Raw genomic sequence first — 26,509 nt, 5'->3', positions numbered from 1 at the left:
TATATAAGACCAGAATTTTCCAGGATTCTCAGGAAGATCTTTCTGTAATACCAGACAGCAGAAGTTGTTGTGCGCTTCGCGCATCTCTTCTTATGGATGCATGAATTTCTAGTGAGTTTTGCCTGTCAACATTTCTGTGTTTTTTGAACAAAGAGTGCAAAAATCACAGATTTTTCAAAATTTATTGCTTACTCAGCGCGTACTACTCCTCATACTTGCCCATAATTCCTCTGTGTCCCATTCATTGTTTAAGCAGAATGCTAACAACTGTTTATGTACACTTTCTGGCATTAACCTTCTTGATGGAATTATTAATGCCCTAGTAATTTTCATGTCTATGATGGCTTCATGATTGCTGATCCCTGCCTCTGTATTAACACTGTCAATAAGGCCTATTTGTAGCTACAAGATATAAAATATGTCATAGCAGTTTATGGTGGAAACATTCAGAACTTTTTTGGAGGACTATCTGTCCATACCACCTGCAATGATCCGTAAATACCCGAGTTTAAACTCATTAGGTTAAAATCACCTCCACCTAGTACGTAATGATCAGCATTCTTCCGCACTAGTGAGGAAAGACCTTCTTTCAACGATACTGCAATTGTTACATCAGAATTGGGTGGATTTTCAAAACATCCAATTATTAATTTTTGTTCACATAGCATTATTACTCGCATCCAGATAACATCACCCTGAGACTCATTTTATACCTCACCAGATGTAATATTTTTGGCAGTTGCAATGAACGCACCCCGTCCTTGCGGTGTTTAACATATCTTTTTGATATGCATGCCATGTCTCATTTAATATTTTGCATCTTTCTATTTCAGGTTTCATCCAACTCTCAGTTACTAGTATATCTTGAGTCTAATACCTTTCCAGGAGGGCAGTAAATTTAGTGAATATATTTCAAATGATTCAGCAATTTACTGTTAAAATTTTGACATTGGAAGTGTCTCTACCTTATATGTCATCAGATTTCATTCTGTACGTATTGACTGGGGAGCAAACTAGGACTGTTGATATTTTCAAAAATCAGGAATCCAATATATTGATAAAAATGTCAGCAGCACATTGTAAATATATTGCCGGTTTTAGAGCTGTATATTTAGGTATTGATTTATTATTGATATCCTGTACATCAACAAGTTAGCAGCCTGCCTATCCCTCTTAGAGCAAGAATTGAAAGGAAAATGATGCACATTCACACTTTGCATTAACAACTTTGCTGATGATGGTAACTGCGTGGAAGTGGCACAAAAAACTTTGTCTGATGGGTCTGTCACTTGGTTTCGTCACATGTCAGATTTGTCCGAAACATCTCATGTCAAATTCCCAGTTTTTTAATTTCTGTACACACCAGAAAACTAGCAGTTGTAATGTCAGAATTTTGTGGTGAAGTTGAACATTCCAGTTTCTGTTGGTAGCAGCAAGTGCTGATTACCTCAGCATTTCACATCACGTCTCAGCTCACCGCAAAGACTAGTCTTGTCATTTGGGGTTTTGTTCATCATTTTCAGCAACTGTTTTTGAAGAATGTTGATGTGAAGAAATAGCACACTAGACACATTAAAAAAAATTTTTAATACAAGTGGTGTGCTATGTTTTCACATTGGAAACCTTGTTATTCCATTCACATCGCAAACCCGCATTGCAATTGGACTTCTTCTTTGTGCTACCTATACTTGCTTCACAGGGTCAAAGAGAAAGACTGGATGTGATAAAAGCTCAAAAAGTAGTAAAACTCCTTCACGCAGTGAAAGTACAATTATCTACAACAGTTTCAAAAGAACAATTTCAAATATTTACCAAAAACTGTGAAAAAAATAATATAAAATAAAAATATGGCACTCAATATTGATATATCGCCAATATATATTGATATTTTTTGGAAAAAATATCGATATTTAATCAAGAGCCCTACATCAAACTATTGCCTAGCCTGAAAAAACAAACGGGGGGTGGGGCTATGTGCACTCCATACGTATTCTGCTACCTGAGTAGCTGCTTCCTTTGTGTAGTGCACCCCTCACCTACCAAGGGGAATCCTATAGTCCTCCACCTCATAATGCAGGAAAATCTGCAGCAAAGACTGTCACAAAATCAATGGAGTCTCTGTTTGGGACTGTCCTCCCGACTCCAAACCAAACACCACCACTCGACACTGGAAATTTTAAGCTCTGCCTGCACCCCGCAAGCAAGGCCAGTAGTGTTCACCACTTGTGCCAGCTCCCTTTGGGGGATGAGGATGTGGAGAAACAAAGTTCCAGTCAATGGTATGGTATCATTCACAATCCCGAGCAAAATCAAAAAAAGCCAAACAATATCTGAGAACCAAAAATGTTATGGCCACAGTATTTTGGTATCAAAGGGCGTACTATTCGTTGACTTAAGACATAGAGAAGATACCATAAATGTAGTGGGCTATTGTCAGAGCCTTCACCGACTATTATGCACAGTTCAAAACAAACAGCAAGGGCTGTTGTCCAGTGGTACTGTGGTGCTTTTTTGCAATACTACTTTCCTGCTTTCTGCTGTGTTGTCAAAGGATTTTCTTTGGCAGTTTACGGCCGAAGTCTTTGAGCACTCCTCTTACAGCCTGGACTTGACCCTGAGTGATTACCATCTCTTTTCTAAATTAAAGGGTTTTTTTTGGGTAGAAAGCACTATGAAAATGACAGTTAACTGAAACAGGAAATACAATGTATCCTAGTAACATAGGCCTATCTTCTTGCTGCAAATAATGACAAAGCCTGGCATGAAAGCAACTCTTGATGTTGTTGACACTGCAATAGCTGAATCCAACTGCCTTGGCTTTCAATTTTGTACACATTTCTCAACTACTTTTGAAAAAAATTTTAATGCCAACATTAACAAGTGTTACATCACTGTACCTGTCTTCTTAAGAGTTTTCAAATGCCTTTGAAATACATTGTTGCATAAAAAACATACTTGCTTCACTATCTTATTTGATACAAAATTTAGAGTATTAACTGTGCAACAAGATCACATGCCCCTCTGCACATTGTCAATTGCTGAAAACTTCCATTTCATTAACTTGCACTATACAGGAAATAAAAGGGATGTTAAGTCTTATGTGACTTGCCCTGTATATATTTTCACAGATGTACTATTGGAATAATTTCTTAAATTGTGTACAGAAAACAGTAACTTCTTTTGTTTCTTCCAGGTTGGTAAAAGTAATGTCACTCAGGACCACAGAAAAGATGAAGATGAGACCATCATACCAGTTGATACAGAATGTTATTTCGTGGCACCCAAATGCAACGAATTAGATGATTTGAAAGAAGAGACAAGAAACTGCTTGAAGAAAGTGCAAGAATTGAGTAATATGGCGAATTTGTTTATAAAAAGTTTCAAATTTCAGAACTGTTGCTATTCAGAACCGGTGATATCTTGCACAAAACTGCAACAGCTTTCAGTTTCTGTTACGGATGTAACAGAACCTCCTCTCATCCCTGGTGTCCTAGACAGATTGTGTGCAACTTATGAGGAACCAGTTAGTGAGAATTTCAATTATGTTTTAAAATTCAATTTGGTCTGCAACATAGACCAGTTTTTATCAGACTTGCATTTATCACCAGAGTATGAAGACACAAATAAAAGATATTTTCATGATATTGATTCTACACAATCTCATTTTCATGAAATTAAACTACCGTGTCTTTCAAATATTAGCAGTCACACTGCAATAGATTTAGAAGTCCCTAGTACATCAAAGGCAGCTTTTGAAAATATTTCATATACACAAATTAAAAGTAGTAATGACAGCATAAACTGTAACAAAAATTCAGATTTCAAAACTGCAGAGGAAACATCAGTTCACGTAAGCCCCTTAAGTGATAAAATATTTAATTACTCAGATATAGGTTCAGATATAGGTGATTCATCCCCAGTACTCTCCCAGAAGGTACGAAAAGATCCAGTCTGTTCCACCCCAAAAATTAGTAAGAGAACATTATTCAAGATAGAAAATCCTACTCGCACTTTTACTAGTGGTTCAAAGCGTGCACTGAAAAGTAATCACAAAGATACGAGTACAAGAGAAGAAATAAAAACAGAAAATGCTTTAGAAGTACATGACTCAAAATTAAAAGATGGACTAAATTTCACGTTTAAATTAGTCCCAGAGGAAGAAGAATTACTTTTCAGTGGTATAGACAGTGACAGTGCTGATGAAGAATCAGTAACTCAACAAACACAGCAGTCTAACAGCCAACAAGTCCTTCCTGATGAAGAATCCGTAACACATGGCACAAAACAATCTAAAAGCCAAAAAGTCTGTGCTGATGAAGAATCAGAAGCTCAACACACAGATCAAGCCAAAAGGCAAGAAGTCTTTGATTCACCTTACAGAATGGTTACTGAACATTTTGTTGGAGGAAGTGGAATGGAAAAACCTGAGACAGAACCACAAAAATGCATTTCACTCTCTTCAGATTCTGGAGACAGTGAAATATGCAAGAAACCTTACAAAAAAAACGTTGGGTGTTTTCGTAGTAGTACTTCACTTAGTGAAACAGAATCAATATTTAACTGGTATTCTAGCATGCAACATGAAGGAAACAAGGCAGAGCCTAAAATTTCTCACAATAAGTGGTGTCCTGGAAGTACTTCACCAAGTGATACAGAGGCAATAACGGACAAATATTCTAATGCACACCAGGGAGAAAAAAAGACATCAACTAAAATTTCTCACTCTAATAAAAAAACAACTGCTAATCAGGAAACAAAAACGAATCCTTCTACATACATGAAGAGGTGTGATACAGAGAATGAAGATACTTCTGCATCACATTCTACACATGACAGTAGTGATTCATCATCGTTAGATGGTGTATTTGTGTGCAACAAGCAAACCAGCACAAATCATCGAAAGACACTCTCAAGAAAAACAGCTGAACTAGAGGATAACCAGACAAAAAACGGAAAAGAGAAACATAAGCATGTAAGTTTCATCCTATTTTTAGTTAATGCTGCTATTCACCTCAAAGTCAAACTCTAGAAATCTAGACATCTTTGATAGTAGTAGGGACACTCATATTATTTTAAAATGTGTGAGAACTATTTCGTTACAACTAGTGTGTAAGTGCAGCAGACAGTAAACAGCTTATGACCATAGCGTGTATATTAATTTGAGTTCAATTATGTTATTTAAGTCTAAAGATGCATTTATAAATTTAACATTCAAATATATGTCCTGTTTTACTACTAGATCTGTTTCTGAGAAAATGTTTACTGGTATATGTAATCTCAATACTGTTCTGTTTCCACGCCAATACCTAGTTTTATAGTTTCTAAGTTATCATTATTACTTGTGGCTTTTTAAAATTTGTTCTATCATTTTTGCAGTTCTGATTAATTCTATTGTATACTGGATGAAATTATAAAACTAGTTTTTGTATTCTTTTTTGTCCATTGGCATTACTTAGGATGATACTTTTGATGGTTAATAATTACGAAAAAGGAAGCAGATATCGGTGTAGGCACTGCAGCCTATGTGATGTAGAGAAAAAATCTCTCAAAAACAGATATGAGTAATGAGAAAACCACATAGAAATGACCATGTCGTGAAACAGAAATGTCATTCCTTAATACTGCATGTGGTTGCATTATAAGTTGACCAATCACCAGTTCACTATCATCCAACGAATAAATGAGTATGCCAAAATTTTGCGGGTGCATATGTGTGGTCATTATTCTCCTGATTGCTGGACACTATACGCTAGGTACTAACTGACTGACTGTGAAGCTAGGTGAATGAAACTGTATCTCACCTATGCATTATATTTTGTCCAATATCCCAATTTTATTCATGATCTGATCAAATTTCTGTCAGACATCACTAACTCCAGATGAACTACTACTTGACCAAGGGACTGATGACTTCACTGTTTAGTCCCTCAACCACCAGCCATCCAAGTCTAAACTTTTGTTGCACAGCAACCCTGTTCCCTGGTGCACTAATAAATTTTCAAAGCTATTGGCTCAACACAAACAGTAAGACAACCAAGTCCAACTCGGACTATGTCACAATCATAATCTAAAGCACACAGAGAGAGCAAATATTGCGAAACCAGGGCAACAGTTATAACTCATTGCCACACAGCGAATGGAGTCATAGCAAGGAGTGCAAATGGTGCAGTATGACAGCATCCAGAATGTCATTCTGCAAACTCTACAATATGGACTGATGACATGTATCATCCTAACAATGCCGCTCCAAGGCATTCTAGTACTGATGGGGCAGAGAAAAATGTCCGTAATGGAGATATCACGGTGTGGACAGGACTGCTGACACCTCTGGTTAAACAAGGGCAAATGGCCACCTACCATGCTATAATGATGGTTCAGTGATGTCTTGACATGATGTTTGGATTTAAATACCCCTGCTTCAGATGTCTTGTCCTTAGTGCCTGGACATTCTATCTGTGTCACCAATGCCAGGGGAATGACTGTCTTGCTAGTTACAGATTAACTCTATAAGCGAACTGTGATGTGTTGCTTGCTGTCTGTTTCAAGACTCTATCTACAAGACTGCAGCCTGCCGCCTGTGGTTGGACTTCATTGCTCCACACTGCCATTACAGACGGATCACAGCTGTGACTGATGGAAAATGCAGACTTGCTGGGCATTCCTCTGGTGAAAGGCCAAACCAACTGACTGCATGCAGCCATGTTCGTGCCAGCCTCTATCTTCGGCTTGCTGGCCTCCCAGGTTGTATGGCTACTGCCTTCCTGGCTATATGGTGTATGTGCTTAGGGAGCCTGGAGCCTTTTGCTTCTCTTTCACAACAGTGGCCATCCAGAAGATGCTGTGGGTACAGGTCTAAGTGTGCATCATCTGCGAGAGTGCTGAGACCCTTTGTCTCAACAGAGGCATGTCCATAGGTTGTCCTGCTAGCCCCTGTTACTGCACCCCACTGTCAGGCATCCTGCCTGACAAGCTACATGAGCTGTTGGACTGCTGACTGAGCAGCCCCCAGCGAAGACTGAATTCATTGGAGGAATCACATTAATAAAATGTTATTACAGGTACCAGTGTTTCACTGCTGCCTTCAGCTGTAAGACTTTATCACTCACCAGCCCTCAGAGCTTGATCTCAGTCACTTGTAATATTACCGCCTCACCTGTTGAACCTCAATTCCCACTGACCTCCTGACCTGAGGTCAGTACAGAAATGGGCTTCTCGACAACTAGTGTACAGAAATGGGAGTCTCGCCATCTGTCATCATCACAACCTACGTCCAGGAGTGGTCTTCACAACACCAGACATTGTCATCACTAGTCATTACATGAACATCACTGCAGTCAACTTCTCTCAACTTGTAACCTGCAATTCCAAATGAAGGGTGGTGATTGAGAAGGTGTTTTTCTCATTGTATAATTTGTTGGCTGTGGTAGATCCCAAAGATATTCATTTCAATTTGAAAGTAACTCTGGTACAGTATCGTTAACCTCATGACCTCTCCAAGTTCAGAGGCAACTGTCACAAAATATATTTGATGCCTTTTAGGTGAGCATTTTGTAGTCTTCCTGGGCACAAGGTGCTGTGTACCAAGGCTGTTCCAGTCAGATGTTTTACTTGATGATGTTGGGGTCCTTTGGCATGGGATTGTAAGAAATGTAGATGGGCTATGATACACCATAAGAATTAGAGTAACTCCTTTTGTATTATGTACCTTAAATTTGAACCTGGTGTTAACTTCCCTTGTACAATTTTTTGGCTTGGCATTAATAGCATAGGCAATATGCCGATGGAAACGTTTTCCACTAATATGAGTGATTCTCTTACCACGATGACAGAACAGATTGTTAGATAACAAGCTGCACTAGAGCAGAAAAGTGGGGAACTGGGTCATTACGGAACCGAAGCAGTACCACTGCAAGCTGACAAGGAATAGCCACCGGGACAATTTCAGAAATTAAAGTTATGCAGAGTGTGCCCTCTCCTCCTATCAATCCTGTGGTAGCAAATTTAATAACATCTTTTTTCATCAATGTACCAGAGGACACAACTGTATTTCTCAGTGTTAGCTTCAGCCAAGCTGGGTGTTGGTCTGAAACATGCCTTTGTATAACCAATTTACAACTGATTGGGGAAGGTAAAGCATATGTCACGTACCATGAAACTTTGAGGGGTGCACAGATATCTACACCTACATCTACATGGAGACTGCAAATCACACTCAAGTGTTTGGCAGAGGGTTCATCAATCCACCTTCATAATAATTATCTATTATCCCAGTGTTGAACAGCGCGCAGGAAACACGAACACCTAGATCTGTGCATGCAAACTCTGATTTCCTTTATTTTATCGTGATGATCATTTCTCCGTATGTAGGTCAGTGTCAACAAAATATTTTCACATTCAGAGGAGAAAGTTGATGATTGAAATTTCGTGTTGTTTTAATGATGTCCACCCCAAATTCTGTATCGTTTCAGTGACACTCTCTCCCTTATTTCATGATAACACAAAACGTGCTGCCCTTCTTTTAACTTTCTCAATTTACTCCATTAATTCTATCCGGTAAGGATCCCACGCCACACAGCAGTACTCTAAAAAGAGGATGGACAAGCATAGTGTAGGCAGTGTCCTAGTAGATCTCTTACATTTTCTAAGTGTTCTGCCAATAAAATACAGTCTTTGTTTTGCCCTCCCCACAATATTTTCTGTGTGTTCTTTCCAATTTAAGTTATTTGTAACTGTAATTACTAGGTATTTAGTTGAATTTACAGCCTTTAAATTTGACTGATTTATCATGTAACAGAAGTTTAACTGATTCCTTTTAGCACTCATGTGGATGACCTCACAATTTCTGTTATTTGGGATCAATTGTCAATTTTTGCACCATACAAATATCTTTTTTAAATCCTTTTGAAATTTGTTTTTCTCTTCTGGTGACTTTACTAGACAATAAACGACAGCATCATCTGCAAACAACCTAAGACAACTGCTCAGATTGTCTCCTAAATTGTTTATATGGATAAGGAACAGCAGAGGCGTATAACACTACCTCAGGGAATGCCAGAAATCACTTCTATTTTACTCGTTGACGTTCTGTCAATTACTACGAACTGTGAACTCTCTCACAGGAAGTCACAAATCCAATCACGTAACTGAGACGATATTCCATAAGCATGCAATTTCACAACATGTGTGGTACAGTGTCAAAAGCCTTCTGGAAATCTAGAAATACCGAATCAATTTTAAATCCCTTATCTGTAGCACTCAGCACTTTGTGCGTGTAAAGAGCCAGTTGTGTTTCACAAGAACGATTTTTTCTGAATCTGTATTGACTGTGTGTCAATAGACTGTTCTCTTCAAGGTACTTCATAATGATTGAACACAGTATATGTTCCAAAATCATGCTGCATATCGACGTTAATGATGTGGGCCTGTAATTTAGTGGATTACTCCTATTGGTGTGACCTGTGCAACTTTCCAGTCTTTGGGTACAGATCTTTCGCTGAGCAAGCAGTTGTATATAATTGATATACAGTCTGGACTGGAAGACTTGCTTTTGTTAAGTGATTTAAGTTGCTTCACTACTCCGAGGATATCTACGTCTAAGTTACTCATGTTGGCAACAGTTTCTTGATTCAAATCGTGGATTATTTGTTTCATCTTCTTTGGCAAAGGAATTTCGCAAGGCCGTGTTTAGTAACTCTGCTTTGGCACCACTGTCATCGATAATATTTCCATTGCTGTCGTGCAGAGAAGGCATTGATTGTGTCTTGCCGCTAGCATACCATACATACAACCAGAGTCCCATTGTATTTTCTGCTACATTTCGATACAAAGTTTCATTGTGGAACTATTATAAGCATCTTGCATTGATGACAGCATGAAATTTGGGGCTTTAGTAAAAGAGCACGAGTCTTGGAGATTTGATATTCATTTAAATTTGGTATGCTTTTTTCATTCTTTCTGCAGCAGTGTTATCACCTGTTTTGTGTACCAAGGAGGATCAGCTCCATTGTTTGTTAATTTATTTGGTATAAGTCTCGAATTCAACCCACATCTGGTCTACACTCACATTGTTAATTTGGAAAGATAGAGATTCTCTCCCAGAAAGACAACAAAGGAACTTTTATCTGTTTTTTGAATAGGTACATTTTTTGTGTAGTTTTGGAGGATTTGGGAGTTACTATATTCCAGTCTCACTACGACAACCCTGTGTTCACTAATCCCTGTACCTGTTTTGATGTTCATTATTAACACTGGATTATTTCTTGCTAAGAGGTCAAGTGTGTTGTCACAACCATTTACTATACCCTTGGGCTCAAGAACTAACTGCTCGAAATAATTTTCAGAGAAGGCATTTAACACAATTTCAGATGATGATTTATGCGTACCTCCTGATTTAAACATGTATTTTCGCCAAAATATCAAGGGTAAATTAAAGTCACCACCAAATGTAATTGTATGAGTCGGGTAGGTGTTTGAAATTAAACTCAGATTATCTTTGAACCTTTCAGCAATTGTATCGCTTTTGTTGGCAGGTCAGTAAAAGTATCCAATTACTATTTTATTCTAGTTGCCAAGAATGGCCTTTATGAATGCTAACTCACATAAACTATCTACTTCAGTTTTGCAATGAGATAAACTATGTCAAACAGCAACAAACATGCCACCACCAACTGCGTTTAGCCTGTCCTTTCAGAACATCATTAAATTCTTTGCAAAAGTTTCAGCTGAACTTATTTCTGGCTTTAGTCAGCTTTCAGTGCCTGTAACAATTTGAGCATCAGTGCTTTCTATTAGCGCTTGGAGTTCTGGCATTTTCCCAACACAGCTCTGAAAGTTTACAATTATTACCCTGATGGTTCCTTTCTCTACATTCTTCCTTTTATTCCACCTGCACCCTTTGAGACTGAAGCCCTTTTTGTGTTTATCCGAGACCCTCTAACCTAAAAAACCACTCAGTCCATACCACACAGCCACTGCTACCCATGTAGCTGCCTCCTGTGTGTAGTGGACTCCTGACCTATTCAGCGGAACTCGAAACCTGACCACCCTATGGCGCAAGTCGAGGAATCTGCCAACTACATGGTTGCAGAACCATCTGAGCCTCTGACTGAGACCCTCCACTTGGCTCTGTACCAGAGGTCCACAATCAGTCCTGTCGACTGTGCTGCAAATGGCAAGCTCTGCTTTCATCTCGCAAGCAAGACTGACAGCCTTTACCACTTCTGTCAGCTGCTCGAAACCAGAGAGAATCTTTTCTGATCCAAAGTGACACACATCATTGGTACCAATGTGGGCCACCACATGCAGTTGGCTGCACCTTGTACTCTTAATGGCATCTGGAAGGACCCATTCCACATCTGGAATGATTCCACCCAGTATGCACCCGGGGTGCACACTGACTTTCTTCCCCTCCTTGGCATCCATGTCCTTAAGGGGCCCATAACATGCCCAACATTGGAGCTCCCAACTACCAATAATCCCATATTCTGTGATTGTCCAGATCTTGCAGGCTCAGGTGTCCCCTCTGAAACAGGAGAGGTGACTGCATCTGCAACTGTGGATATTCCTGTGTAGATACACTGGACCTCAGCACTCTCAAAGATGACGTGTTCTTAGACCTGTACCCGCAGCTCTTTCTGGATGGTGGATGTCATGATGGCAGAAGGGCAGGGCTCCCTCAGCGCACAAAGCGTACAGCAAGGAAGGCAGTACACATACAACCTGGAGGCCAGTAAGCAGAAGATGGCTGTTTGCTCTCAGTTGGTTTCGCCCCTTCACCAGAGGAAGGCCCATCAAGCCCACACCTTCCGTCAGTCACAGCTATGATCCAGTGGCATGTGGAGTGATGAAGCCCAACCACAAGGGGCAGGCTGCAGTCTTACAGATGAAGCCTTCAAACAAGCAGTAGAGAGCACATCACAGTTTGCCTGTAGAGTTAATCTGTAACTAGTGAGACTGTCATTCCGTCAGGATCAGTGACACAAATAGACTGGCCAGACACTAAGGACAAGATGTCTGAAACAGAGTTATTTAAAGCCAGACATCACATCATTGTTGAAGCGTTGTAATGGCAGAGTAACAGTATTAAATCATAAGTGAATTTTATCATCATGTTTTAAACTTTAGCTTAAGAAATGCTCTATTCTGTATACTGACTAGGTGCTTCTAAGTAGAATAAATAAGTGAAATAGAGATTGTTCATAGAGAGGTACAGTGTATAGTGAATTACTTTCGTTGATGAATTATCGTTTCAGAAGAATCAGAAAAAAATTCTCCTTTAGAAACAGCAGTTTCATGTTATCTATGGATCTAAATGCCAAATTTGATCCGTTTTTAGCTTTTCATATGGATCAGACTAAAAAATCTTGCACGGGGAAATACATAGTGTCATTTAACACACAGAGATAATTTACTGGCACAATGGGAAAGTCTGCAAGGCAACAGATATTCAAGGACATAAGTGAATCTAAATATTTCACAATAATTGTAGACTCAACTGCTGAAGATTCAGACTGCAGTCAATTAGGTTTTACCATTCATTTTGTGGGGAAGACAGTGTACCGCAGATTACTGTTTCCAGGTAACCTCCATGCTTCATTTTCTCAAACCACATGAATTATGTATGTAAAACTTGTGTTACATATACATTACATTATTTCTATTCATGGAGCTGTATCACGTGGAGAAATTCAGTGATGTGGAAGGAAATGAAAGGATGTACACCTTATTTAATTAACCCTAGAAGTGTACATCTGAATCAGTCTGACCCTGTAGTAGTTTGTTTGTTTCTCTGCGTGCACCATTGCACACACACAGCCTGCTGCCACCAGTATAATTTCAGCATTGAGTGAGGCCTAGTTGAGGTGAACATTCGAAGTTGTGAGACATTGTTATTTGATTAATTTGTGGAGAAATATTTGTTGTAGAGTCATTGTGACCCCAGAGTACACATCGTGTAAGTATTCAGTAGCTGAGGGTGAAGAACATTTGTGTGAAAATGGCATATAGAAATGACATTTTACTAATGGAATATGTTATACAGGAAGCATTGTTAGAACAACTCAGTTGTAAAAGTGGCGTAAGAGACTTTCATGATGAAAGTGATTCTGAAGCTGATGCTTCTGCAACAGTTATGGACAATTGTGAAACTCGTCAGTCTGCTGAATTTCAGACAGTGATGAAGAAAATGCAGTCATCCACAGTCATTGTTTTAACATGGCTTTCCCTAATAGGAAAGGCCTGCCAGTTACCCGTAACATTATAGTCCAAATTCCCAGAGTGTGGAATGAATAAATTTATGAATAAGTGAGAACACTTAAAATATTTGTGTAATATGTATCTTTCACTAAAAGAATAGCATCTTCATCTAAATAAACTGCAAATAAAGTCTTTCCATCTGGATCACTTTTAAATTACATAATTGAAAAGCTTCCACGGCTCATTTTGGATATATCTGTCCTAATATTGATCAAAAAAGTACATGACCCACTATTTCAATATAAAGAGAGCCACTATTTCAATATAAAATATTCTACATTCAGGCTGTTTCTCTAGCAAATAATTGAGGGTCACTGTGTCCCTGGTATACCATTCGTGTGACAGATTCAGAGGGTTAAATGACTATGTTGTGAAAACATTAATTATAAGAGTTACTGTAAAGGTACTCTTCTGTGGAGGAGCAGGAGTTTCCCCTTCAGAATCTTCTTTAATTCAGTCCTTCACCACATTACCTATAAAATATTAAATATTCTCTGACTCATTTTTGAGTTCATGTGCACCCTTGCATCTGCCAGCCTAAAGTTCTACATTTTAGATGGTTTACTTCAAATGTAAGAAATGGACAACTGAATTTAAATATGAATGTACTTCTCCTAAAGGTGACACACATGAAAGATCTACGAAAACTGCAACCACAGATGAAAATATCATAAGTCTACAAATGGTACTGATTGATCAACAGTTATAGGTGTGTCCATTATAATTATCCGGGCTGTTATGCCGTGGTCGGTTGACGAATTCTGTGTCGATTCCCAACGTTTCGTCTCCGACTGCGGGAGACATCTTCAAGGGGGTCCGTAGCTCAATGGAAGGTCCAACACATCCACTGGCTCGCTACTGTCAGTCAGTAGCGAGCCAGTGGGTGTGTTGGACCTTCCGTTGAGCTACGGACCCCCTTGAAGATGTCTCTCGCAGTTGGAGACGAAACGTTGGGAATCGACACAGAATTCGTCAACCAACCACGGCATAACAGCCCGGATAATTATAATGGACATGATATTTCCAGCCGTGAAAGTCTACATTTTAGTTATAGGTGTATTAAATAGCAGACTCCATAATCATATTAGAAGAAAGAGTATGGTATATTTCACACAGAGAATCAACTATGAGAGAGCTTTTAGCAAGATGGGTTCTGTATTTGTTGAAGGCTGACAAAAAACAAATATGAAAAGTAATCTGTGTTTTGGAAAATGCAACAGAATTTGTGTACTGGTTTGGTACTATGAAAAAGATGTGGGTCCACAGCTTCAATATACAGTACATAAATCAAAGCATGGATTGGATGCAACAGAAAAGGCGAAGCCTATTTCATCTGCTAGAAAATCTGTGGTTAATATTTTCTTGGATGCAGAAGGGATTATTTTTGTTGATTACCTTAAAAAGTGTAAGACAGTAACAGATGAATACTACACAAGTCATTTGGATCAAATGGATAAATAATATAGAGGATGAACCAAACTTCATGCGCTCAAATGCCACAGTGTTGTTCCTTGTGTACTAAAAATACAGAAAAAAGTCTCTAAAAAATTTTTGTTGTGTGCATATTTTCAGTAGAAAATGGACATCAAACAAAGGCAATTTGGCATCACTGTAATAACATGTGTAGCAGATATCCTGATTCAATACTGTGTGACTGTGCTGTCCAGTTAGTGCAGTGGGTAGAGTTTTGCATTAGAGTACTCAGTTTCGATTCTGTATCTAAGGGTAATTTTCTAATTTTATGCTGTGTCAAAGAAGCTTGCACAGGATAGAGTAGCATGGAGAGCTGCATCAAACCAGGCTCAGGACTGAAGACCACAACAACAACAACATGCTGTGTCATGCGCTATCTGAAATCTTAATTGTTATACAGCATGTACTGTGTGTTTTATACAATAAACACAAAATTATACAGGGTTATTACAAATGATTGAAGCGATTTCACAGCTCTACAATAACTTTATTATTTGAGATATTTTCACAATGCTTTGCACACACATACAAAAACTCAAAAAGTTTTTTTAGGCATTCACAAATGTTCGGTATGTGCCCCTTTAGTGATTCGGCAGACATCAAGCCGATAATCGAGTTCCTCCCACACTCGGCGCAGCATGTCGCCATCAATGAGTTTGAAAGCATCGTTGATGCGAGCTCGCAGTTCTGGCACGTTTCTTGGTAGAGGAGGCTTAAACACTGAATCTTTCACTTAACCCCACAGAAAGAAATCACATGGGGTTAAGTCGGGAGAACGTGGAGGCCATGACATGAATTGCTGATCATGATCTCCACCACAACCAATCCATCAGTTTTCCAATCTCCTGTTTAAGAAATGCCGAACATCATGATGGAAGTGCGGTGGAGCACCATCCTGTTGAAAGATGAAGTTGGCGCTGTCGGTCTCCAGTTGTGGCATGAGCCAATTTTCCAGCATGTCCAGATACACGTGTCCTGTAACGTTTTTTTCGCAGAAGAAAAAGGGGCCGTAAACTTTAAACCGTGAGATTGCACAAAACACGTTAACTTTTGGTGAATTGCGAATTTGCTGCACGAATGCGTGAGGATTCTCTACCGCCCAGATTCGCACAATGTGTCTGTTCACTTCACCATTAAGAAAAAATGTTGCTTCATCACTGAAAACAAGTTTCGCACTGAACGCATCCTCTTCCATGAGCTGTTGCAACTGCGCTGAAAATTCAAAGCGTTTGACTTTGTCATCGGGTGTCAGGGCTTGTAGCAATTGTAAACAGTAAGGCTTCTGCTTTAGCCTTTTCCGTAAGATTTTCCAAACCGTCGGCTGTGGTACGTTTAGCTCCCTGCTTGCTTTATTCGTCGACTTCCGCGGGCTACGCGTGAAACTTGCCCGCACACGTTCAACCGTTTCTTCGCTCACTGCAGGCCGACCCGTTGATTTCCCCTTACAGAGGCATCCAGAAGCTTTAAACTGCGCATACCATCGCCGAATGGAGTTAGCAGTTGGTGGATCTTTGTTGAACTTCGTCCTGAAGTGTCGTTGCACTGTTATGACCGACTGATGTGAGTGCATTTCAAGCACGACGTACGCTTTCTCGGCTCCTGTCGCCATTTTGTCTCACTGCACTCTCGAGCGCTCTGGCGGCAGAAACCTGAAGTGCGGCTTCAGCCGAACAAAACTTTATGAGTTTTTCTACGTATCTGTAGTGTGTCATGACCATATGTCAATGAATGGAGCTACAGTGAATTTATGAAATCACTTCAATCATTTGCAATAGCCCTGTATAATACCAACACACAAATAGGAGTACAATCATGTTTATTATTCCACTTTTAAAGATATATTTTGCCTTGAAATGTTTTCTCTTCTTCCAAGCACATCACTATTCCATGTTTTCCAGTCCATTGCCAGCATTGCTTCCATTTTCTTTTATACCCCTTCCCACAAAGTAAAATGAAAAAGAAAGTGTCGTGCCGCCCTTTGACTTCTTGGTCACTGCTTCCTGTATCCTCAGTGATTCTCTGGGAACCATACAGATCACATATCATCATCATCTTAATGTATTCTTTTGCAAAAAAAATGTTGTACCAACTACCATGGTTACCACTTTCATGTCCATTACATTTCTTTAAGATATTACATCATCAGCTACAGATAATTACTAAACTCTGCTACATTTAATTCTATTATGCTGATGAATGTGGAAGAACTCGAAGGATGCTTCCAAGCTTCTATTGTGAGTGCGGTTGCACCTATGCTGTGAAGAATTTAGAGAAGCATGATCCAGCAAGTCACAAATGTTCGGAGATAGAGGAGATCTGATTGAGCATCTGCTCTGAAGACTCCATGTGTTTTGTGGAAGGCACTGTCACTGATAGTGTATTTAAAATATTACAACTGCTTACTGTAACTGAATGTAGTTCATGAATATTTTTGACATGTCCAATCTGTAACTGTTGTGTTCAGCATTAAAGATAAGAAATGTAGTTGTAGGCTATGTATTGTTAAAGAAACACAGTGTGCTACTGATTATTGAGCAGATCAAAGTTTAAAAAATTACACCTACACATGGAATCAAACTTGAGTACACAAACACAAAACTCAACCCTTTGCACTAACAGGACAGCAGAGTTAAACAGTATTGGATCAGTATACCTTTCATACATGTGATTTCAGTGTTGCCTTCCTTTCTTATCCCAATCTTGCCGAAAATATACATGGAACAAAATTTTGTTAGACTTTTTTGTTCTGTTTGTATACAAGGAATAGACCTATAGCATCCAAGTGCATGGATTTTGTTTCATCCTGCATGAGAAGAGCAGAATTGGAAAAGGATGATGACAAAATTGTATTAGTGCACTCGCTAACAAAATTACTTTGGCATTGGAAAAATTGAGGGATTTGAAGTACTAGATCTTGTAACATCCACCCTGTTAATCAAGTTTGGGACCTTCTGACTTTTGCCTACTCCCACATGAAAAAAAAGAAAAGAAAAGAGGTTCAAAAATATTTGGAGGCTAGAAAGAAGGTATTGGTGGAAAATTAGTGCAATGTTTGCCTAAAATTACCATCTTCAAGAGCCAGGCCAAAATAATTTCCCATGTCTTTGAACAAACAAAATATGACAGCCAGCCTTATTTTCTTCTGATTCTGTTCTAACTTGTTACATTGTTTACTTATTATGGCTAACATTTACTAATTTTGAATCCAGTTTTATTTACACACACATCTGTACCACTGCTGCTGCTGCTGCTGCTGCTGCTACTATTACTACTACTACTACTACTACTACTACGTCTACTTCTACTTCTATTTCTCCTCCTCTCTGTCTCTCCTCCCTCCCCCCTTTCCCTCTCCCTCAGGCATGTCAAAGACGACTTTATTTGTGATGTGTTTTGTTCGTTCCCGTTTGTTAGCAATTTATATCAGCAAAAATACTGGGATATGTGCAACCACCCTCCTCCTCCTCCTCCTCCTCCTCCTCCAATGTTGGCCCCTCATGAGTTACATCCATTATCCTTACTCACTGCTTTCACATAGTGTAGTGCACTCATCAGATTGATCAGGATGGGTGTCCAATGTGCATTTGAACTGATGATTTGGCTGTGTACATTCCAGACAATTTCTCACTGAGTCATAGACGCTCTTAAATACCTAAATTTATGGAAAATATACTTGCAGCCATATACATTAAGGCATGCCAATATTAACATTAATTGTCAATCATGTTGTAAGTAGTCTATGCATAGAACATATGAGTAATAGTAGAAAGTGCTTTGTCAACAAATGGAGCTACATGTGAACCAATTAAATGTTGGTTCAGTTTCCAAAATGTGTTGAAACAGAAGCAGCCATTGTTAAAAATCCAGCAACCTTACGTCAACAGCTTTTTGATAAGTGTCCTAGGAAGATGACTCAGTGGCAAAGATTTTAACATTACATTTGTCCATGCAGTGGTCAGTAGCAATTAATATTTTGCTATGATAATTTATTAATTTTAATATCTGTGGCTGTATACACTTTTTTACTGACTGCAAATATTAAAAATAACATCTTGAACACAGACATTGGTGAGAAGGCATGCAGCTGAAATATCAGTAAAATTAAAACCATCAGTCCCTAACTGCTTGCCTCCAAGCAGATCCATTGAGGGAGTTTTCAATTCAAGTAAATGTTAGCTTTTTTTAAAATATTGTCAAAAACTTTTTGTAGAATGTAGATACTTTTGGATTACAGGATACTATTCACCGATAAACTGAAGCTTTATATTATCAATAGGCACACACAAAAGAAGGAAAACCTGCTAGCTTTTGGAGCTATCATTTGATGAGCTAGAGTAAAACTACACACACACACACACACACACACACACACACACACACACACACACACACACACCTATGCCCCTACATAGTGCTACTGAACTAAAGATTTTCAGCAAATGGACTGGTTGTGGTGGGGGTAGTCTTGGGCAGCTTGGGTAGAGGGAGAAGGACTGGGAGTGAGTGGCTAGCAGCTCGGAGGGAGGCAGCCAGTTTGCTGGCTTGGAATGCAGGAGGAAGAAATGGCATGTTTATGGACTCAACACATAATGAACGATTGTAAGCCCCGGTGGGGAGTGGCGCACGCTGAAGGCAGTGTGGGGATCTTAATTGGTATATGGTATGACTGCTTTCACAGATATCTCAGCCTATCAAGTCTGCAAACATTACACAGCTTTTTATGTTTGTGTGACTACCAACCAGCTGTCCACTGGGATGAATGGCCAACACCAAACTGTTGCCAAGAACAGAGTTGACCATCCAGTGGCACAACATGCAGTTGTTTCAATGGCTGCTTCACAACCCAGGCCATCTGGACCCTCTGCTCCCACAAGGCCACTACATTTGTGCATTAAATGCCAAGTTCACATACTTACCACCCACCACTCCCCATTACTAGTCAGCAGACAGGCTGTCCCCTCCGAGCTGCTATCCATTCACCCCCAGTCCTTCTCCCAGTCTCCCACCATCTCCCTCTCCATCTACCCCCTCCCCCCCCCTCAACCCCCCCCCCTACCCTTACCCCCGCCACAACCAGTACAACTCACACCAGCACTATGTAGGGGCATAGGTATAGGTGTGTGTGTGTGTGTGTGTGTATCATTTAATCCAAAAGTATTTAGTTTTTCTAAATATTATTTAAATCATAACAATAAATTTTTGCAGATGAAATTGTCTTTGTGCTGTTAGGTTTCCTTTTTGTGTTATCAAATCAGATATATTAGCCAGCACATAAAACTGTGTACTGTGGTGTATTAGTTGTCTTATTTCATGTAATTGAAAATAATTATGGAATTATACTGTGTTTGTTTATAATTTGTGTGTATGAACTTTCAGCATAAGATCAGATTTGTTGATGATGAGTGTAAAGTGTCAATCGCCTCGCTTACAATATCAGAGGATGAAGAATCGGAAGGTAACAGTGAATATGAAGCCAGTTTCTTGAATGAGATTCCATCAGAGGATTCTGATTATATGGTTGGGAAGTATTTAGAATCTGTCAGGTAAGTTATGTTGTTAATAGTTTAGTATTTTAATATAAGCCTCTTCTTTTTTATTTTATTGTTTGCTTATTGTTACTACAGGGTGTGCTTAAAAGAAGGCCCCAATTGTAAATTTCACTAGTATGAACTGTAAGCATTGTAGAGTGTTGGTTCAAGGTCTCAATTAATGAGTAACTCAAACAGTTTTAGATAAGTGCATGCACAAGTACTGCTTTGTTGTTTTCCCACTTATGGTGCCACATAATCAAAATGTGGACTGCTGAACGTAAAGTGTTTTGTGTTCTCCACTTTGCTGAGAGTGAAACTGTAGATTCAGTTCAATTTCCATTTTGTTTACAGTTTAATTGTGATACTCCGTGTACCAAAAACATCAGTCGATGGTATAGTTAATTCGAAACAAGTGGTTGTATGTGTAAAAAGAAAAGCTTGGTATCACCGAAAGTGTCCGAAAAGGATAATGATCATGTTAGGGCATCTTACCTTCGTAGTCCTAAGAATTCTGTTCAGAAGGCAAGTCTTGAATTTCTGTTACCAAAGATGACATCATGGAATGTTCTAAAGGAAGATTTACACATGCATCCTTCAGTTGGTACATGTTTTAAAGTTTGATACATGCTTTAAAGTATGTATGTATATTATAACTTTGCAAGTGAAGTGTTGTAGTGGGAAGATAACTTACCTGCTCATGTGAAGTTCAGCGATGAGGCAACTTTCCATTCAAGTGGGAAGGTAAGTACACACATTGTTCATATCTGGAGGGTCAGAACAACATCATGAACCTGTACAGTATCAAAGGGATTCCCAAAAATTTAATGTTTCCTGCATCGTGTCCTATCGTCAAGTGTATGGATGCTGACAAATTCACGGCTTTGTCTACATGGATGTTAGGATTTTCGGCGGCCCAGTAGATGCAATTGTGGCAATTTACTATACCATTGAGTGTGAACTGTGCCTCATCAGACCACACAATCATCTCTGCAAACTCTTCATCGTTGCGCACCATGTTAATAAACGACTTGCAGTACTCCATTCTACGATCTGGGTCGTCCTCGTTCATTGCGTGTAGCAATCGTGGGATGTAGCAAATCCACTCTGCTGTCTTCAAAATTCGTAGAACACTTGAGCGACTCACTCCAGTTTCACGGGCACACTGTCTCACAGACTTCTGTGGTGAGCGAGTGAATTGTTGTAACACACGGCGGGAGTTAGCTGGACTTGTTACTGTTACAGGTTGTCCAGATATTTGTTTGTGCACATCTTTAACACAGCCTTCGGCTTCAAATTTGTCTCGAATGCGACGAACTGTTAAACGTGTCGGTGGCTCTGTTTGATACTCATTTCACCATTGCTGTTGAACCTCATTAATGTTTTCATACTTAAAATACCACTTCAAATCTGACTTCCTTTCATCGAATGTAAGCCTTGCACCAGCCATGTTTACTCGAGTAACTAGGTGCAACTAAGAACAAAACACTGACTATCTGGCAACTGTCATCTGATAAAACAAAACAACGCAATACAACACTTGTGTGGCGATAGCCGGAACTACAAACTATTACACTACCAAAGGTGAGACAACTCCGTCAATTAGTCTGCCAGTAATGGACTTTTAAACAGTGGATACATTTTTTTGGACCCCTCTGTATATTTGTTATATCACCTTCTTACTATTCTGGGGGACTTGTTCCATATAATTCATCTCACACTGCTCATAAAGCTATCAGGTTGGCTTGCTATCCTGCATGTCCACTTATCTCTTTGTAATTTCATCCATTTTCCTGTTTTATACTCAGCAGGAAGTTGAAGCTTCCCACCTCTATCAGCTGCTCCCTACACTGTGTTGTGTTTATAATACCTGTATCGTTCTTTCTAGTTGTGACCACTAGCTCACACTTATTTTCAATAAAATTGCGGAAATCCTCTTGCACAACTTATTTCCAAACACCTATTTGCCTCCGTACCTTCTCCTTCAAGTTCCCCCATATTCTCATATCATCTGCACACATCATTGCTGTCATCCTGTCTCCTGTCTCTCTTGCCACTTGTATCATTGCATCACCAACCACCACTATGAAAAGTAATGAAGACAGTATATTTTCTTGTTTTAAACTGTGTCAGCTATCCTGTTCTCTCTCTTCCCATGCCTGAAAAACTTACAGTTTATTGTTACAATTCCTTTATTTTCAATACCCACTGATGCACCTCATTCCTTTTTTATGCCTGCCACACTTTATTTTTGGATACAATGTTATATGCTTTCTCTCAATCCAGGAAAGCCATTGATAGATCTCTCCCATAATAATAATAATGATGATGATGATGATGATGATGATGATTCCAGTCTTCCACAGTTTGCAGCTCATCCACCAGAACTGTGTTTCATGATTTCATTCGATATTATTCCTTCAACTCTGCATCTTTTAGCTTCTATACTATTATTCACCTTCTTGGTTTTCTACTCTTTTTCCTACCTTTATTTTTCTGTTGTTTATTACCAGTCAGTGGTCTCTATCCAAGGCCTCTGATGGTAATACATTAATATATGCTATTTTTTTGCATCATTTGGTGGTAGGGTGGGATCTTACCTCTGTTACTCTACTAAAAGTCCACATTTGGAATTTTGGTGCAGAAATTGCACTTCACCTTCCTTGATAGGCTTCTTGAAGTCCATTCCCTTCATTCTTTGATGATAGTTACTGTAACTGTTTCAGCCACTGAAAAGCGATGTTGAAAACATGTTGACTAATTACTTACCAAACAATGCCACATATCTCAAGATTGGAGGCAGCATCAGTAAGTTTGGAGAAAATATCTGGTGTTTGGGATTCTAATAACTTGGGTGAAAGGTTTAAAGTTCTATTAATTAGGTTCTATTTCCTCTGAAACAAATTTTAAATTTCTTTCAAGTCCACATTTACTGTCAAAGAACATTAACATTGCAAGTTTTGTACTGTTTTAAAACAAGTCTTCACATGAAAACAGACAGAAGTTCACAAATCTAATCAGAATAAACTCCACGTTTGGCACAGCAACTGACCCACAGCTATTCCTGAGTTACTGTTGACCCACAGCTATTCCTGAGTTACTGTTGACCCACAGCTATTCCTGAGTTACTGTTTCAAGTCATTCAGTGTTCTTCTTAGAGGAATTGCTTGCCATGATATTTGGAGAATGTTCACAAAACATGCCGTGTGGAGTTGCTGTACAACAAGAACGTTCACACTCAAATAACTTCCAAACAAAATCATTTAAAATTTCCAAACTTTTGCTAACAGGCATAAAACTGTAGTTGTTTCATAATTATGATAAAAGAACAAAATATTTCCTTCATCTTCGCTGAAATTTGTGTGGCACATTTCCACATGTTCTTCACAGTAAGGAGCTTAATGAGACACAGAAGCACAATACAAAGCCCTACACTAAAAGGCAGGAAATGCCAAATCTTATTGGCTAATGATTTTAACAGACAGCCAGAGAAGCTCCAGCCCTCAAATACTCATAGTGATTCCCAATTCATTCAACAGGGTTACAGAAAGCAAATTATGAAAGAACTTTTGGATTTATGAAACAAAATTTAAGTAAAAAAGAACAAAGTTTGAATTATCCCAAAAAATTATATATAAATTGATTTAATACCTAACTTTCTGTTCTGGCTGCTCTTACACAAAAGATGCACACTGGACATAAGTTACACGACTCATGATTGGACAAAAATTTCCCAACACATACTTACTTTTTATGTAGTTTTCAATAAGATAAGACATTCACACACTCCACATATGTCTTCCATGCCCTCTCTCACACACTCTCACACTCTCTATGTCATGCACACAGTCGAACATAATTAGATTATAATTTAGAAATGATTACTTTTAATCATCCAGCTCCTGTAAGAAAAGAAAAAAAAAAAAAAAAAAAAAAAAAACTATGAACTGAATCCTTGTTTGGTTATAGTTTTAGATGAGACTATTAGTGAATACATTATAATGATCTCATGTGTGTTCCATTACCAGATGCAAAGTTTGTTTTGTTTGCAGATGATACATACATTGCAACAAGTAGTAAATTAAGTACGGTTTCAGAAACGGCTGCTAATCAAGTTTTCACTGACATTAACAAATGATTTAAAGCCAGTTCACTGTCATTAAACTTTGAAAAGACCCACTATATGCAGTTCAGAACCTTTTGGAGATTTGCTTCCACATATGTATAACATATGAAGACATACAGTTCGAAGAGATTGACATTATTAATTTTCTGGGATTACAACTCAATAATAATTTCAACTGGGAAATGCGTGCAACAGAATTGTAGAAGCACCTAATCAAGTCTGTATCTGCAGTGAGAATGATGTCAGATGTAGGAGATTTATTAAAAGAACTTGCATACTTTGCTTACTTTCATTCTGTTATGTCATATGGGGACATATTCTGGCGTAGCGCGTCAAACCGAGAAAAAGTTCTTAGCATGCAAAAGCGTATAATAAGAATCATTTGTGGTGTACATTCGAGAACATCATGTAGAAACCTGTTCAAGGAACTTCGTATTCTGACCACTGCTTCTCAGTATATTTATTCCTTAACGAAATTTGTTGCTAGTAATAGGTTTCTATTTCCAACCAATAGCTCAGTACATAGTATCAGTATGGGAATAAGAACAATTTACTTAAAAAAGACAGTTTAGACAGAGTTTGAAAGGCTTTTTGTAGGCAACTCCTTCTTCTCTATAGGCGATTAACTTAACAAGGACTGTTAGACCAGCTTTAATAAAAATTACTGTTAGATTGCAATTTTGACAGCACTTGGTCATAACAGTCAAGATTAGGTATGTTTTGTATGATAAATTTGTTAGAAGTGCATAACTATATTTCATTCTGACAATGTATTAATTCTGTAAATATTAGCAGTTCCACTTCACTGTAATGCATTCACATATTTTGAAAATCTCCTGACAGGGTAGTGAGTATTATACTCAAATGTTTTATGTTTTTATTTTAGATTTTCTTACTTGTCCACACCCATGAGAATCATTAATTTCTGGGTCTATGCAATAAAAACTGAATCTAATCTTATCTGGAAAACTGTCTGTTTGAAAGTTGGAAAATACTTCTTATCATGCACTTTGTCATGTGTAGACATTTTAAGTGGTGTAACAAGACAAGTTAACTTGCTAATAAATCCTTCCTCTGCCATGGAAAACAATCATCATTATGTATGGGTGAACAGGCCTCCAAGTATGGATCCATAATCAAATAGCTCAAAAATGCATCTCCATTGCACTAATTGTGCTAGAGAATACCATGAAAATATTCACCAGTCTATAATGCTGCTCCCGGCAACTTGACTTCTTCAAGGAATGGGCACAATTCACTTGTTTTCAAACTTACACCAAAGTACAGTACATCTGCTTGTGAAGCTGAGGTAATGGCACATCAAAAAAGGCTACATGCCATGGATTATTTGCAAGATTGTTGTGTTACACTCAAGTACTGTTACCTCCTAGTTGATATGGTCAGTGAACTATTCCATAGTGTGTTTGTTGGCCCTCACACACTTTTATAGTTGTGTTCACATTGTCCTGCTGTCACTAGGCTACTCGCAACACATGTTCACTGCAGGGGCTTGCTAACTTGCCGTTTCAGAAATTTGATTTAAGGTCAAGGAAATGTGAAGTGCAAAAATTCATAAACTAGAACTTAGGTTATAAAGTTTGTATGTATGGTTACAGTTTTCATTTATAATCTGAGATTATAGTGAATTACAGTGCTGTCAACAGGTACTTTTTCCGTTTACAGAAGCCCAATGAAAGGAAGAGGCCAATTCAAAATACCAGAAATAAAACAACATAACAAATTAGATACATCATCAGATGCAGATGAGTTCAATGATACATATGCAAGGGTAAGTTATTGTCAATGACATGGTGTAAATGCTGCATGTTTACAGTCTCATCTTAATAACAAAGCTGAGTTTCAATTAATAGTGAGAAAGAAAACAAAACTCAGAACGGCATAACATCAGATATGGGCCCCCTCGATGATTGATTGGTTGTTAACCTTGTTCAGTTCACAACCTAAGTGTTAATCTTACATATATCTTGCAGTTTCAAGCAAACCAAAGTCACTTACAGATTCCATAAATATGCAGTTTATTGTAGAATTGTTGTCTGATATCTTTGGGAAAGAAATTTGTGACACATGGGAATATTGGTGATGAGAGTGCACCTAAAAGTAATTAGAA

General features: G+C 38.6%; 1 protein-coding gene across 1 annotated transcript in view; it reads left to right on the top strand.

Annotated features, from left to right (window-relative positions):
• The window catches only part of LOC124721864 (Fanconi anemia group M protein), a 230,472-nt gene that overhangs the window by 197,815 nt on the left and 6,148 nt on the right, over positions 1-26,509 (top strand). Inside the window, exons 20-22 of the mRNA XM_047247000.1 lie at positions 3,194-4,972; positions 20,104-20,270; positions 26,065-26,170. Of these exons, the coding sequence (XP_047102956.1) occupies positions 3,194-4,972; positions 20,104-20,270; positions 26,065-26,170 (2,052 nt within the window). The remainder of the gene's footprint in view (positions 1-3,193; positions 4,973-20,103; positions 20,271-26,064; positions 26,171-26,509) is intronic.

The sequence above is a fragment of the Schistocerca piceifrons genome, chromosome X (assembly GCF_021461385.2).
Source record: "Schistocerca piceifrons isolate TAMUIC-IGC-003096 chromosome X, iqSchPice1.1, whole genome shotgun sequence".
NCBI lineage: Eukaryota > Metazoa > Arthropoda > Insecta > Orthoptera > Acrididae > Schistocerca > Schistocerca piceifrons.
The sequence above is the reverse complement of the archived record's forward strand: the minus strand, read 5'-3'. Positions and strand labels throughout refer to the sequence as shown.